The sequence below is a fragment of the Triplophysa dalaica genome, chromosome 24, assembly GCF_015846415.1.
Source record: "Triplophysa dalaica isolate WHDGS20190420 chromosome 24, ASM1584641v1, whole genome shotgun sequence".
NCBI classification, from domain to species: Eukaryota; Metazoa; Chordata; class Actinopteri; order Cypriniformes; family Nemacheilidae; genus Triplophysa; species Triplophysa dalaica.
The window spans coordinates 9,758,774-9,776,311 of NC_079565.1; the positions used below are offsets into that span (position 1 = coordinate 9,758,774).

A 17,538-nucleotide genomic window follows, 5' to 3' on the forward strand; every position below is an offset into this window, starting at 1 on the left:
TCTTCCATTTAAAGACTCTTTGTATGTTCAATGGTGCTTTATATTGTGTCATGGAATTGTGTCTACTAAAGGTCAGTGAGTAGGTGTCTTTGAACTGTTAGTAAAGCACGACGCTTGCTATAAAACTAGAAAGCTTTTGTCTCAGATGTTTGAGCGTATTTTGAGAGCATCTCTCATCTTGGTAAATCTGGGCAGAGTTTGAGACTATGCTAGAATGTCTTAAACTCTCTTGAAACATAAAAGGAGGCGTGTGAGATTACTGTTGTCTTTTTGTCTGAGAGGCAACTGAGTTTGTTTTCTGAATTCTCAGTTTTAATAGCAAACCGTATACATTTGATGCACATGTTTTTGTTTTATATGGCTACACACTTTGCATAAGAGAAGTTGTAGGTGGGTATGGAAAAACAAGCCGATATCACATAATAATCTGTATCTGTGTTTCTATGTGTGGGTGAGTTACCCTCCACTGGAGTTGCCGTTCTTGCTGAAATGTGTACGTGGCTCACTGGAGGCCAGCTTGAGCAGTTCATTCCACTCTCTCTCCCATTCCTCCTCGGTATACACCAGCCCCGACTAGAGAGAGAGAGAGAGAGAGAGAGAGAGAGAGAGAGAGAGAGATCAGTATGCACATATTCTAAAGGAAACACACCCACATGTTTTATCTTCTCCATCCTCTCATACACTCACAAACATTTCCACTCCATCCACAACACCTCACACCCTCTTATTTAATATTACTCTAAAGGAAGAATTCACTAACCCAATACAATGTAATTTTTACTTGTTTAAAACATGTATAGGCTGACTTTATTCTACAATACAAGATTTCTTTCATTGTTTGTTCCAAATACAAAATATTGTATAGTTTTTTTCTGAAACGTCGTATGTCCGGATTCACATTTATTTGGGAAATGGACCAAAAAAACACTGTACTTTTGAAATGATCAAATACGGTGCATTACTAGCCATGCATTACAATATTTTAATGCACGATTTGGAGGCGCAGAGGGTGGTTGCCTTTCAGAAGTGCATTAAAATTCTTAATACCAGAGGGCTGTTAAAAGAATCAATCTGATTGGTCGACAAACGTTCTATGTGCAATCATTAACTTTCAGTAAATCGCACACCTATGAAGGTGTTCCAGGTCTTACGACCGCATTACAGTTCCAACAGAAAGGTTATAGCCTGCTCTCGAGCTTACGTTTATATTGTCAAACTATACTGTTAATGGAAACGTGTGGGGTTTCGTTTCAATCAACAAAGCATTTCAAAAACAAGAAATACATATAATGAAATCGAATAAATAAAATAACTAAATGCATTTATATACACTGTTAGCCTCCTGGTTCGTTTTGGTCTTCATGCTGCTTATAACTGATAACAAATATATTTTTCGCGTAATTTTTATACTCCCTTCACTTTATGAAGATAGAAATAATACGAAGAATAAATCATTTATTTTCACTGGCTTTTCTGTCACATTACCGCAAACAAGCAGGTGTGCACGCTATCTCTTGCTCTCTCTCACAAACACTACGGGGCTCAAGCTGAATTACATGAAATGATTCATTTGAACATTGTCCTGTGATGTGGTAACTGTGGTATAAGCGAAATAATTGACTCCAGTCCGCTTCGTGTATTGGCCGCATTTCCACAATTTGCAGAGTTAAATCTATTTTTTATGTTTACAGCATCATTTTTGATCATACAAGTGAAAATGAAATGTTATTTTCGCCATTTTATTTCTAACATTGCTCAAACTGAATCAAACTGTTAAATTATACAGGTTTAATTCACACCTTCCAGCCATTCGAGTATTCAAACAGACCATGGTATAATACTTTTTATTGGTAAGATATCTGCCAAATCCATAAAGGTGACAAACGTACAAGTGACAAACATAAAGGTCCACGAATATTAATGATTTATCATAAAAAATGTAATGAACGAAATATGGAGATACAAGGTTTGAGAAGGACAGTGGCTAATCGAGAATTCAAGGATTTGGTATCGATCAAACAGCTGATTCCCTGCTCTCTGTTATGCTGTTACAGCAATAAGCTCTTACGCTAAAAGCTGTGGGGGAAACGTGCAGATGTGTTTATGGGGAGAGTCATTACAGAGAAGACAGGGACTGCACAGTGATGTTAACATTTTACAATTACGCTCTTGGCAAATGCCTCCTAACTAGCGCTGCTTGCGAGAAGTGCATCTATTGTGTTTCTAAGTAACTAAGCAGGCCGAAAGGAAACAAATCGAGCGCTGAGACAAAACAGGCTGATGAGTGTGGCAACGTAAACACCAAACCACTAACAGTGCAAAAACAAGTGCAGTATGAGGTTGGTTTGAAGAACTGTTTCAAGCTAGCACGTTAGACATATTGTTGGCCAAAAAATTTAAATTGGCAGATATATCGTAGAGCCAAGTGCACAGGCTTAAAGCGTGAGCTCAAGGTTCAAAAACTAAATCAACATCTTTTAGGATATGCTTATAAATTGTGTCAAAATAGTACATTAAGGACCCAGTTCACAGCAGGCTAGTTATCATATAACCAGAGCTTTATCAAAATGATGGTCAAAAGATTAGTTCTTTCTATACATATCAAAATAGGAATGAAAGAAGGGAAGCTTTTGCAAGTTTCAAAATGTTTGTTTCCTGCATTGCCAGTACCTCTTTGTTCTGTTGAGTCTGTTGCCATCTCCATCTTCTTTTCAGAGCTCCTCTCTCCGCCCCGTTCTTCATCATGGCATACAGACTCTTCCTCAACACCAGATCTCTATCATGGAAACCCCACATTCCTGAAACCCACATCGAGTTAAACACATGACACATCATTACCATGAAGCCTTTGGACTGGATAACAATTATTGCTTTTAAATAAAACATGTTAAACTGTTTTGATCCATTAGTTAATGATGTTACTGTCGTGAAATGCATGTTACCGACATCTTGACCAATCGCTGACTTGATGTTTTTTTTTATTCTACAAACCAGAAACAGTGTTACCTAAAGAGGCAGCGTGCAGAAGGCAGTTTCCATCTCCAGTTGTGGCCAGTGGAAGTAGCTTCTTACAGCTGATGCACATCGTGGACCACCAGTTCAAACGACCTAAAAACATTGTTTTTATGACTTCATCGTTGATCCTAGATCAGGGATTATTATTGCATCCAGCGTAAAAGCCAATGTACGCAATCTAAGCTTCTCTGTAATGTTTAGCAATTCAATTTCATCTGGAACTGATCTGAGAACAGCATTGGTTTCTCACCGGCCTGCTCTAGTGCAACCATGGTGGATTGCTCGATGAGGTCACGCTCGATGAAGCTGCGGAAATCCTCGCTGTACACGCTCAGGTCGGGCAGCTGGAATGTGTAGATGGGCATCTCCAGGGGGAACTGCTCCCTGGCACAATCCCCCGTGACCTGCAGTCGGGCCAGAGACATGATGGCCGAGCTGGCATGGGAGATACCCCGAGACAGTCGCTTCTCTGGAAGAGAGAGAGAGAACAGAGAGAAGGTAACTACTGTTCTGCATCTATATTAAACCATGTCTCTGACAGTGTGAGCTATTCAATTTGTGTTGTTTTCTAGTGCAGATTCAGTTGTCCCTGCACATTAAGTTGGAATACCAGACAAGATTAATGAGGTAAAACACAGCCTTGACACTTACCCTGAGTGTTGTCCTCCTGTTTCTGCAGGCATTGCTCAGGTTTGCTGATGTGCTGCGGGGTGCCGCTTCGCTCCGGCTGCTTGTAGTAACGGCCCTCATTGAAGACGTGGGGCAGGTTGGCAGTGTGGACTTGCCGGAGCTGCTCATAGTCATTCAGAGCAGCGCTCAGGTCCCAGTTTTTACCTACATTCACCAAACAAACACACATTAAATATAAAAACAACGTTTTCTCAAGCTAGTACCTCAGGAGAATAAGATCAGTGTCGTAGGAAAAGCCACAACCAGCTAAAACAAAACCTAAAGAATTCTGCCCAAAACACAATAGAAAATGTAATGGATTTAATGATTATAATGGGAATTGTATTAATTTTAAGGGAAACTATAATGGAGTCTAGTAGTATGTTATACATTTTATTGGTATGGTGTTATCTGGTCGATACTGGAATGATGCCCAAAACATACTACGGAAAATGTAATTTTGTTTTTTTTTGGTACAAAGCTAATGTGTCTTAATGGTATTTTAATACAAACCATTCGAATTTCTGGGATGGTTTCTATTGTGTTTCAATATTTGTTCAGCAGGGGATACTGAAGAGCTATATATTCCTAATAATTTATAATAATTTATTCAGGCAGAAACATTTTGAACACAAGTACATAAATGCAAATACATCTAATCGAACAAGCTCAAAATAATGTTGCAAATAACACTGCCCTGCTGAAAAAAAAACATAGAAACCCAATAGAAACCATCACAGAAATTCTAATGGTTTACATTAGAATACTCTTACAAACCACTTGCTTTTACCAAATAAAACCATTACAAAATTCCTTTTTGAACTGTGTTATGGGTATTATTGTAGCATGCTGCAAAAAACAACAGAAACCATTAAAGAAGTTTTAAAGCGGTTTGTATTGGTTGTAATGGAACCTGTAATGGTACTACTGGTATGTGATGGATTCTATTGGTGGGATGTTAAATCCTACTGCAATAATGCAATTATGGAAAAAAGCTAATGGTTGATTATGGTATTTTATTGTAACATTATATGTATGCATTAAATGTAATATTTCTCTTAGGTTTACTGTTGGGGTCCTATTATTTCTTTTAGCAGGGCCCACTGGAATAATGCCCAAAACAAACTACAAAAAGGCATTTTGTTATGGTTTTAAGGGAAAAAAAAGTATTGGGTTGTAATGGAAACCATTGTAATTTCTATTGAGTTTCCATGTTTTTTTCAGCAGGGTATAGATACATAAATCAATATATTGTGTCTAACTATAAAATATACATATATATATAACAAAGAAGATAAAATATGGCATCTCTGTCGTTTCACAATCATCTTCGTTTATTGGTATTTTTCAAACTTAAATAAGTATACATGTACTCTCAATTGGTAGAGAATTGTGTTATCAACATAAAGATCACAGTGTTCGACCCTAGGGAACCCATATTAATAAAATAGTATCGTTTTAATGCACTGCAGGATGCTTTGGATAAAAGCATCTGTCAAATATGTAAATGAAAATTAGGAGTTAGATAAAAAATCTGGATCAATGTTTCCACAGTCACTAAATGTGAGGTCATATTAAATAAACATGGCCCTGACTTCCTCTTTCTTTTACCAGGCCACTGTTTGACTAAACCTGCCAACACCCGTAAGGCTTTTTAATCTAATCCCAATTACAGCGGCTGCCAACGCAAGAGCCACAACACAGTCACGCTTCACATCAAACTCTAAACAATTCAGTTCCACTGCACATCAAACCTGATAATAGACTTTAAGCACTTCGATTGATCAAGCTTCCAATTACATTTCGGTTTTGAGAGTAAGAAAGTTTATATCAAGGACTAAGAATGAAAATGTAGAGCTCACATTCAGAGAGGGATGTAAATTAGTTTACAACATCAATGTGACATCATGAAGGTAGTTGTAAACTAACATTTGCGATCTTCCTTGATCATGATGATTTCTATGACTTCATGTAAAAGGATTTAAAAATAATCACTTGCATCACAAAAATTATAAAATGTATTTCTGATGTTGCAATGATGTTACTTCCTGGCAGGAGCTGTCATTGTAGAACTGGCTTTCGATAATTAAAAGGATATTACAAAGACTAACCAGGGAAAAAAGAAAAAGAAAGAAAAAACATTCCCCAACGTTTTACTTTTTTGTTTTCCACACACTTTCTATCACAACTTTCAAATTTATAAATATAAACATTTTAAGAGTAAACATCAATGTTAACATCAAGGTAAATATGAATAGTCAACAAACAGCGTAAATAGTTAAAAGCTGTTAGAAACTATAGTCCTCCATAATAGTTTCATATAATAAGCAACCGATTGATTCTATTGACCTCTGGGCATCAAATGGTTATTGAAAATGTAAAAATGCAGAAAGATGTGAGGCTTAGGTTTATGAAATAAACATATACAGTAGTATGCTCTGTATAAAACAACAGAAGTCAAAAGATACATCCCGACTGTTACAAACAGGAAAGTTTGAATGTGTCTAGTATGTTATAAAAGTAATTTATTCTCACTCTCTAACTAGCAGGAATCTGGAAAAAACATGTTTCCTGTTGTATAGCATCCAAAGCCACATCAATACAAATCTCATCGCAGTTTATGGATTTGTGCATCCTTTAGCCAGCCAGAGATTTTAAAAGACACTTTAAGGTTTAATCGAATGACCACTAAGAGCCTCTGACAAACGCACATGTGCAGTTTGCCAAAGATTATGGATATCCATCAATGCACAGAAGGCGGCAGACAGCAACTTCCTGTCGAAGATCTTTCACTGTCTGTCCTTCACATCTACAATTGGGCTTTGAACACATTATCACATATTGTGGATTCAGTTTGACCATATAAGGAAGAACATTTCAATAATTTACAAAGAGGAAATTGTTTTTATCTCAGGTCAGTGCTTTTAAATTCTGGTGCTGGATGAGTTTTCGGCTTCCAGTCTTTGATCAAACACATCTAATAATAATACGCCCACTGGGACAAGCAAAGCAAATCTGTTTACAGGGTATGAAAGAAAAACTATTTTTAATAATAACTTCAAATCAAAAAACTTCGGTGAGGGATGCTCTAACAATATTTGATATGTGTACTGATTCCAGTGTGGTATCTGCACAAGAAATCTATTAAAAGATTTGATTCACGTAACTTACAAATACAAAACTTTTGAAAGGGATTCAGCCAAATGTTAAGAGTCTTGGGATTCTAAAATTAATACATCTGTGAACAATACTATATGTGGCTGTATATTTTGTGCTACCAAATGACTGAAGGAAGAAAGGAGCTGGACAACTGAACAAGTTTAATTTAGTGCTGCTCAGCTGTGTCTTAGCTAATGAATGAACACATTCACAAAGCCTTGTTTTTGTAATTAACCTTTGCATTTCCCATTAACCAGACATTATGATTTAACTACAATGGAGGAAAAATGAAATGTAGTCTAGTGTCAACGTGCAAATGACAGATTTGATATGAGCGGATGACACAAGCTGTTCAGAACATGTGAAGCAACAGAAAAACTGCTGTATTTGTGACAGGATAGTGTGTGAATGGAGCACATATACACCAAAGACAATAAAACTGTTATTGTAAGCTTAGTGCATATTTGAATACTGCATACTTGGTTTTAATATTTGTATTTGAAACAATTGCATGTCAAAGAGTGGGCCACAAAATACAAATGTTTTGAACTCACCACCCTATAAAAAATAAATGTACTTTAAGATTATTGTATTACGATTACTTAAGCAAAGTTAAAAAAAATACAGCCTTAGAAGAAATTAAAATATTTTTGCAATTTTTTTATTTATTCAGCATTTCCATGTGTATTGTATACATTCCAGTCCAGTGCCTGTTGTATTTCAACAAATTCAAAGCTCAGGAGTGAGATAAAGTCATTCAACAGCAATGTGAAAAACTGACACATGGAAAATGTGAAAAAAATCACATAAAAAAATATTTTCGAACTTTTCCTATAAATACATGTACAAATGTCGTGTTGTATTGCTTAAAAGTGAATATGAACTTGTTTTCTTTGCTATACTTGAGGACTGAAAAAATACCAAAAATTTTCTCTTATTAATGACCTGTTTCTCCGGTTTTCATTTTCTGCAAATAAATGCAAATAGAAACTATATTTATATTTGACATTTGGGAGAAATATTGTTAGCAGTTCACATAAATAAACAAAAAATATTTTTTTACCTCAACACAAAGCCTACCTATAAATTGTAAATTCAGGGGGTGAATATATAATTTTTTTCAAGCGGATGTATTTTTATTTACACGTTGGACCGGTCTCACAGACAAGGCTTAAGGTTAGTCTTAGACTAAAATTAATGTTTGAGCAGTTTTAACCGAAAAAAGTCACCCTGCATTTTTACATCAGTGCCATTGTTTTGTCACAAGTTGCACACCAGTAATGTTTTTCCTAAAGTATTTTTATAAAACTAACTTGAACATCCTAATTTGGGAGCTTCGTTATTGTAAATGTAGACGCGCTCCGTGCGCGTTCAAATAGGGAGCGACGCGGTCGCGTTACACGTGCTCGGCGCGATTCTCCCATTTTTCTAGGCGCGTCGGCGCCGCATTGAGATTCAAATATTTCAACTTTTCAGAATGCGCACGACAAAAGCAGCGCGACTTGCGTTTTTGGCACGCTTTTAGAAATTTAATATTTTTAGTTTTTAATAAGTACACTAATAATACAAACTTGAATAAAGTATTGTATTTTTTGTAAGGGAACTCTACAGGTTATATTAATTATATTTTTATTTTACATTTTGAATGCCGTTTTATGTATCCAAGAAAGAGGTAAAACGTTATCTTAAACATATCAGCTGATGAATATAAATTGGCACTCATTTATCATATAAAATATCCACGGATAAAAATTTGCACACTATAAACAGAATACATCAAAACAGTACTAGCAGTATTTTATTCCCAATGCTAGCATTCCAGAAAAGGTTGCTGTGCCTTGTCAATCCTTTAGATGGAGACAGCACACCCCTCACAAGCCACAACTGTTTCTTTTGTAAAGATCTCTTTAATCCATTGAATCTTCCAAAGATTAACCGAAAACCTTCATCATACAGACTTTCTGACCATAACTCTTCAAAACAACAATGTCTCCCAAAATCCACAGCTAGAGTTGTACCAAAACATCTGCCAGTGATGGCTGAGTCATGTTTCCCAGAACACCACCATACGCAAACAAGGCCTGTGCTGCAAGGGTGTGACGGCAGGGCCGTGGGTCCGTGATGGAAAATAGCTTTCCACAACACAATCTATAATGTCGGTTCCACAGGGAAACAGATGAGGGCGGGCAGCAGAGAAAGAACAGTTAGGTGATGTACTGATGTACTGACACTGACAACCGGACAGACTTTCTAAAATACAATCAGTCCTATCAATCCTAAACCAGACCAGGGGCTAATCTAAACCCTGAGGCAAATCTGTGACCTAATGTGGTTTGTCTTGTCAAAATGAATACAAAATATAATATGTGGAACAGCATGGATTTCTTTAAAACTGTCCACAATGCACTTTAAACCTCAAGAAAGAAACTGTATTTGACAAATATGTTCTAATGTGAGCATTTCATAAACATCCATAGCAACTCATATCAAGTTATTTATTTGACATAGTGGTCTCCTGTCAAGGTCATGTTAAGATTTCTACAATCTCATAGAAAACTTGTGGATCATAATACATCCACGCCAGCAGGTGTCAGTGTAAAGTCCCATATTTGCTTGTTTCTAACAAAATGTTGACTTAAGTATGTAAAGAGGAAATGTGTAATGTGTACTATATAAATATCCATGAAATACCTAAAACCTGGTTATTTCTGAACAACACTGCTTTGTACGAGTTCTTTCAGGCATACAGACAACATGAGGCATCTCACACCAGGTTATTAGGAGGGTAGAAGGCTATAGTATGTCCACGGTGAACAGTTCAGGCAAATGTAAAACTATATAAGTCTTAAACCCTATGCATGCACTGGTCCCGTACATCCCATTATAGACCTTAAAGGGATAGTTCACCCCAAAATTTAGTTTTCATCATTCACTTACCCCATGTCATTCCAAACCTGTATGACTTTCTTTCTTCTGAACACAAAATAAGGTATTTTGAGGAACGTTGATAATCTTACAACATGGCCTTTATTGACTTCCATTGTAGGAACACAAAACCACTGAGAGATTCAGCAAAATATCTTCTTTTGTGTTCCACTGAAGAAACAGGATTTGAATGGTTGAGCTAAGAATTTTTATTTTTGGGTGAACTTTCCCTTTTAAAATGAGTCTAGACACCATATTTAACCTGAAATAAACAGAAAATGGGACTACACTTGACAAACTGACAAAAATGCTCACATGAAAAAATACTACATGTTGTATACTAAATTCAAGCATTTAGACAGATTTATCAAAAATAAAATAATAAAAAAGGCTTGAAGCAACTGAGATTTTTCTTCAAGACACCGTTTCAATCAAACAGTTGACCTTGAAAATTCGCTGAAGGTGAAGTGGGGGCGAGCTATCTCTAAATCAGTGCTCTTGATTTGTGCTTGGTGGGGTGTCCAGCGTTCACTGCAGTCATCTTTACGCAGACGTACACCTGCAGAGTCACACTCACCAAGAGCTTACCAATAGCACACAGCTGCTCTATTCCACAATCTAATGAGCTGACTACAAAGGCACCATTTTTAGGGATCATCACAATGCACACAATAAAAAAACTGTTTCAACAAATACTTCGTTTTAGACAAAAATTTGAAGGGAGAGTTCGTCCAAAAATTAAAATTCTGTCTTCATTTACTCACTCTCAAATCGTTCCAAACCTGTAAAATGTCTTTGTTCTGCTGAACATCATTTGGAAGATATTTGGACGAATGTCGGTGACCAAACAGATCTCGTCCCCCATTGACTACCATAATATCTATTTTCCTAATATGGCAGTAAATGGGGGATGAAATCGGTTTGGTTACTGACGTTCTTCTAAATATCTTCCTTTGTGTTCAGCAGAACCAAGAAATGTACACAACAATCCGAGGGTGCGTAAATGATGACAGAATTTTCATTTTGGGTGAACTATCCCTTTAAGGCTGCATCACATGTAAAGGGAAAGCGAATCCATAATGCACCCTAAGACTATAGGTATTAAAAAAGACGATGAGGTGGGTTCACTATGAATACGGGAAGTGTAACACGAATTACGGACGGTCTAACAAAGGTTGATCCATCATCCAGTATGAAAAGTCAAATTCTGCTGCTTGTGTAGTGGATAACATGCTGTCTTAGAAGCCTGCATGTAGGGAACATACTAGCTTTCAAGAACAGCTTCTGTCTGCGAGCACAAAAACACAACACGTAGAGAAGTGATGAGTGCACGTAGGTGTTATGTAAATATCATGAGCCATCCTGCGCTTTGCCAGTGTTTGTGTGATGGCTGGGAGGCTGCAGACAGCTGGCAGGGTCGACCCCTGTCGTAAAGCCCTGTATCCCTGCCAGCCGTAGGCTAATAAGCTCACTATATATCTATCTCTCTGTCTCATTATGGCTCCATTTAATATTTCCACACATCTCAAAAGTCTTGCACAAATCCATGGAGGAAGATTTTTCTACAGCGCGACTCCAGGTGTTAACCATGTTTTCCTCTTGCGCAGACTTCGGAGCACATTCCAGGCTTTTGATTTCTGGGAATCGTCTCAGCCCTGTGCTTATAAGATCGTAGGACACAATGGATTGCATATTAGAGTAGTGGGACAATCTTAATTTAACTCTCAGGCCTAATAAGCTATAAACATGTAAAAGACTGCGCTTGTTTTCTGACAATTTTTTTCCAACAAAGTGTGTTGTGCTTGACTGAAGCGGCGGCCGTTTATTTCGGCTCTTGGTGGGAGAACCAGAGGCGGTTAATACCCTTTTCATTCATAATCACGGCTTGTTAGAGGCAAGATTGTTTTTTGGAGTGAAATGTCAGCGGTGAGCCCATTAAAAGAGCATTAGCAAAATGCTAATTCTGAATAACAAGGTTTCTGTAACAGCACGTCGTTTCATTGGAAGTGATCTGAGAGCAGTTTTGCATGTTTGCAGAGATAGATGGGTAAACGTTTGATCAGGGAGGTGCTGATCCTAGATCTGTGTCTGAAGATACATCGGCTAAAAGCATTTAACTGCAAACTATTAACACAATCCTCAGAGAGGGGTTTAAATGCACAATAGCGCAAAGATCGTAAAATTGCTTACGCAACATCTAGAATAGCTGGTTCGGTAGATTCAGTGATGAACGACATGATTTATGAAGGCAAGAAAAATGCTGGATTAGACAAAATAAAGAAGCTGACTGCTTAATCTACAGACACACCTACCAAGAAGCAATATAAAGCAAAATAAAAGTCTTAAATAAAAATATTTCTAAAGTTTTATCATTTGAACATCACACGCTTCTTTGTCATTTAAAAATAAATGTCACTTGTTTTAATATTTTGTATCTTGTCAATTTCTTGACACTTTGGTGACATTGTTATGATTTTAATTAAGTTGAATTTTGATTCTAATTCAATAAAAATATATAATTTGAGGATACACCAATTGCTACTAAAATTAACTACAAATTATTAGAATTGATAAATACCCATAAAAAACAACTGCATTTGAGGTTGATTATTTTAACGTTATATACTGTATGGAAACGGTTTCATCGGACTTACGCGCCTGTTCCTAAGTTAACTTCTAGTCTGTGTTTGGTTATGATATAACAATTTATTTAATATGTTATTTATACTACTATTTTTTTGTATATTAATTATATACAATTTTATTAAAACTACTAAACAGTTATTGATTCTTTGCAAAGGTCTACCGGAATTTACATTTACATTTAGTCATTTAGCAGATGCTTTTATCCAAAGCGACTTACCAAGAGTTCAGGAAACAATACAGCGAAAACAGGAATATTGGTCTCAAATAAATGGTTCATTTCACATTGCAGTATGTTGTGACGTGTGGTACATCTGTTCTGGGCCGCCGAGTGATCGTGGTGGCCTTGGCCAGGCAGGTGAGGACAAAGCTTGCACCTGGAGAGCCGTCTAGCTGATGCCGAACAAGCCTTAAGTCATAGCAGGTTTGTGCTTGGGTGTATATGTGTACTCACTTTTATTCACCCAATAGCGTCTAAGTACCATAACAACTTTGTAATAAAAAATACAGTCCGGAATATGATTCATAAATAACTAAAGGAAAATGTTATACTTATTTCTTATTTCTCAGTTCTGAAACTGAACTGTCTAAATTGAATAACATTATCTAGGCATTCTTTAAGAAATACCTCTCTTCACAAAAAAGCTTTTTTCATTAGCATGTTGCTAAGCTAAGAAGTCTGCACGAAGGAACTGAAGGAATTTTTGTACATCGGCTTAAATTTGATGTCTTAATTTCCCATCTCTAAGAAGCATGTCCACAATGTCTAAACATTCTGTCTAACAAGGCAGCTCACTAGGATTAGGACCAGACCCATGCGGTTTATTCTCTCGTCTCCTTTATTGAGGGATATGCTCGTCTCTGTTGTTCCGTTACACTGTGTCTCAAAAGGGTGCCGTTCTTTTCGCCTGCCAGCTCTGTATTTTTTTTACAGAGGGGATATATCTTGCTTTCCTGTTTGTCGATATGTCTTGCGCTCTCTCTCTCTGGCCTGTTTCCTCTGGACAGACTGCACGTCTGTGCGAGTGAGTGTGGTCCTTCACCCCCGATGAGCTACACTCAATGGGCACAAAGGTCTCCTGGGGGACCCTGCTCTTAAAACCGTTGCACGGGGCCTTAAATCTGCCCACCACGTTGGGCCATCCCAGCAGCCAATCAGAGAAGAAAGTAGACCGACACAAAGCTCTTATCACGACAGAAAACCAAAACCCATGAGACCCTCAAAAGAGTGGAACTGCTACTGTACAAGCCAAAAGGGCTACAGTTAAAAAAACAGGATGACACTACTATTTGACCCGCTGAACAGTTATTAATGTAGATGATAAAACGATCTTGCTAGAAAACAATATATACTACTATAAACGACAAACACAGAGCCACATAAGATTTGACAGAGCATTTTGCTCTTGACTGAACCATAAACCCAACGTAACACACAGGGCAAATATCAAGCACAGACATACAAACGCTATACAAACAAATGCAAAGACAATTTGACACCAATATCCCAGCAGCAAAGACTATTAAAACACATCAAAACAGACACCAGAGGCCGCCCTTATTAAAGAAAAGCAAATCTCATGGGTATAACAGCCCAAAAAGTGTATAATATTTATAAAACTTTACTGTATGGCTATAAATCTTCACTAATTTAAAACTCCAATCACCACCACGATAAAAAAATAGAAAATGCCTGACATAATGAGGTTAAAATGACATCTTAAGTAGCCTAACAAGAAATGCGTATTTTCCCAATTGAAAGTGCAACGCTGCATAATTTATTGTACGTGGCTCATGTAACATTTCCTGCACTTATTGATTTAATGATTTACAGTAAACTCAGCATGGGGGTTTTAAATCAAAGACACGGTTGAAACTATGAAAATGACAGCAAAACTAAGCTAATTCTTATAAAATCTATTTTCAATTATGTAGTACTTTATCTTTGATTACTCTATTTCATTGATATTTAAGGCTATACGTTGATTTATTTTATGTTTAATTTATTTTCAGTATACACATCATACAGCTACTTTGATGCAAATTTTGAAAAGCGCTCCAAAACTCCAACTAAAACATAAACACTGCATATATTCATAATAATTATACTGTATACCTTTAAATGTAACTTAAACTTCTATAATGTGCTTATATAACAGAAAAGACAATAATTAAAGTATGTATTGCGAAATTTGAATAATGTATGGTTAAATATACAGAATACACTAATATATCGCTGCTTTCCTTCTGAAACCTTACATCTCCATATTTCCTTAATTTGTATTGTTTGCCATATGCCACCCTTTATGTTTGTCAATGGGTTTTGCAAATATCAAACCAATAAAAAGCGCTTGTATACATTGACCACACATTATGTAATCATTTAAAAAGTCCAATGTTTTTTCCATTTCCTGAAAAAATGTGAATTTGGACATGCGAGTTTTCAGAAGGACATCGACAATATATTCTATAGACATTGAAGCAAGAGTAACGCCAAAGTAACTTCAAAAATGATGAAGATCGGGTGTCTTACCTTCCAGCAGGTCTCGTGCCAGACCCGGTTCTGCCCCCGTGGACCGAACAAAGTCTGACAGGACCGCATCCATGTCCAGAGTCATCGAAACATGTGGCTGCGCTGCCTGCACTGCAGCTTCACAGTCTCATCTGCATAAATATAACATCAATATAAAATACAATATGCAGAGAAAACAAATACATTAAAAACAGAGTGTAAGAGAGAGAGAACAGAATGAGAAACTACTGGTACTTCATGTTATTAGAAACTCATTTTGATCACATTTAGATCAACGGGATAGTTCACCCAAAAATGAAAATTCTGTCGTCATGTACAGTTGTTCCAAATCTGTTTACGTTTCTTCTTTCTGATGAACACAGAGAAAGATATTTAGCAGAATGCTTATAACCAAACAGTCCTTGGACCCCATTACCATAGTAGGATAAATTACTTTCAAATTTGTTTTTGTTCTGTTAAACACAAAATAAGATATTTTGAACAATGTACAACAGCAAACAGTTCTGGCGCACTTTTGACTATTTTGTGATTTTCCTAGTCAATTGGGTAAAAGGACTGTTTGGTTACAAGCAGTCTTCCACATTTCTATCTCTGTGTTCATCACAACAAAGTTTATACAGATTTGGAACAATCAGAGAGTGAGTAATTCATGACAGAATTGTATTATTTGGGTGAACTATCCCTTTAATCTCACAATGAATTAAGAGGAATGAATGATATGAGGAGTATCTGAATGATGATATCAGAACAGCTGACTGAATATGATTAACACAACTGAACTGTTGTAGTAATAATGACAAACTCTTAAACGGCACATGGTTCCACCAAAGCACAGCTGTCTTCAGGGTGGCTGAAATAAAACACTTTGGAAAAAGTCTAAAGGTATTTTTGCATTTAACTGATTTGCATGCAGCATTGAATGAAAGTCAATAACAGGTTGCGTTATATATGTAAAGTCAATGGCGCAAGTGCTTGTATGCGTATGAGTGTTTACGGGTGTCACACCACCATATAAATGAGTCAGACCGCTGGACACCGGACACGCTGGTGTGATGTTCTCTAAAACCTATTACAGCGTGTTTGCGTCCCGGCTGAAGTTTCTGCGTTCCGCCGCTCTGATGTCAGTATTCACACAGCGTGTGGCATTCTTAAGCCGGGCCATGCTGGCTGTGACATTCTGCTCAAAGCCTTTTTGTCATTGGTCTATGAAATGCAGCGTTGTTCGATGTCGATGAGATCAGCGCGCTCTAAACCAAGCTATGCTGGGCAGTGGGGGTAACACCTACGGGTTAGCTGCAATAACAGACCACTGTTTATCCAATGCGTGTGCGGTGTACCAGTTGGTCGGACGGCTGACCGGTAGTTTCTGCACCATGTGCGGCGTGTGACACAAAAATTAAAGGAATGCAAACTTGCCCACGGTGGATAAAAATGACTTTCCACTTTCACTCAACACAAGCTTAACACAAATACGTCAATGCAGATGCTTAAAGCTACATAAGTTTGATTTTGTGCAACATTGGGTGTAATGCTTTTATTGTAACAGCAATTTTTTAAAATATTTTAAATTTAATAGTTAAATTAAGCAGATGCTGTACATTGCAGCACAAAGCAGTGGTATATGTGACCCCGAACCACAAAACCAGTCTTATGTTAGCAAGGGAACATTTTTAGAAAAAGACAAAAAAACATTTTATGGGTCAAACTGTGCCGCAATGTACAGAATCTGCTAAATTTAACAATTTTATAATATTTCCATTTCTCTCTGCTTTAAGTCTCCCCAACCAGAAACTGCAGAGGGTTAGGACCGTGAAACGCGGAAGTCACGCATGCATCGAGCCCATTGAATCCACTGCACTTTAAATAAGATTAGACAAATCTGCTGCAATTACACTCTGCAATAGCCCAACCAAGATTAGATAATGTACCTTGCAAGTGAGAAAGTACATTAACAGTACTTATTTGATGACTTTTCCCAGCAGGTGGTTTGGTTTATTGGTTTTTGGCTTTCACAACTGAAGAGCCAGATGCTCTCAGGTTCAACGAGACGACAGAATGACATAACTCAGAGAGGGTCTGTTGACCTTCAGTCAATGTGGTTATTGTGGAGATTACATATATGTAACATTTCTAATGTTTTATTGACGCAATATAATAAAATATAATATTGATGAGATAAAAAGCTCATAAACTGGAGAATATTTTATGTAAATCATTGTAGGGAGATACATCAGATTTGACTAGGTAGCTATTGGACAGCTACAGTGTGTTACGGCACTTTAATTGGTTAACATTATTTTCCATGCCCCTTTGGGCACAATTACATCAGCGGAAAGATTTTTGCAAAAAATATATAAAACAATATTTTATAAAATATATTGATTACAACAATGGTAATGTCAAAAAGATTAAATTGATGCCAAAGTAAATGTCTGTGTTCATATAATATAAATGTGTGTGGCGTGTATTTAAATATGCATATATAAATACACAAACAGGAAAATATTTAAGAAATATGAGTTATATGTTTATATTCATACATAATATAAACTAAATTGTAATTCATATATTAATATTTTACATATGTGTGCATT

General features: G+C 36.8%; 1 protein-coding gene across 1 annotated transcript in view; it reads right to left on the reverse strand.

The window, feature by feature from the left end:
* otud7a (OTU deubiquitinase 7A) overlaps nt 1-17,538 on the reverse strand; it is a 59,204-nt gene that overhangs the window by 15,811 nt on the left and 25,855 nt on the right. Inside the window, exons 3-8 of the mRNA XM_056740383.1 lie at nt 14,945-15,075; nt 3,667-3,849; nt 3,266-3,484; nt 3,007-3,108; nt 2,671-2,798; nt 461-573 (exon numbers count right to left, since the gene is read on the reverse strand). Coding sequence (XP_056596361.1) covers nt 461-573; nt 2,671-2,798; nt 3,007-3,108; nt 3,266-3,484; nt 3,667-3,849; nt 14,945-15,029 — 830 coding nt within the window. The 5' untranslated portion in view covers nt 15,030-15,075. The remainder of the gene's footprint in view (nt 1-460; nt 574-2,670; nt 2,799-3,006; nt 3,109-3,265; nt 3,485-3,666; nt 3,850-14,944; nt 15,076-17,538) is intronic.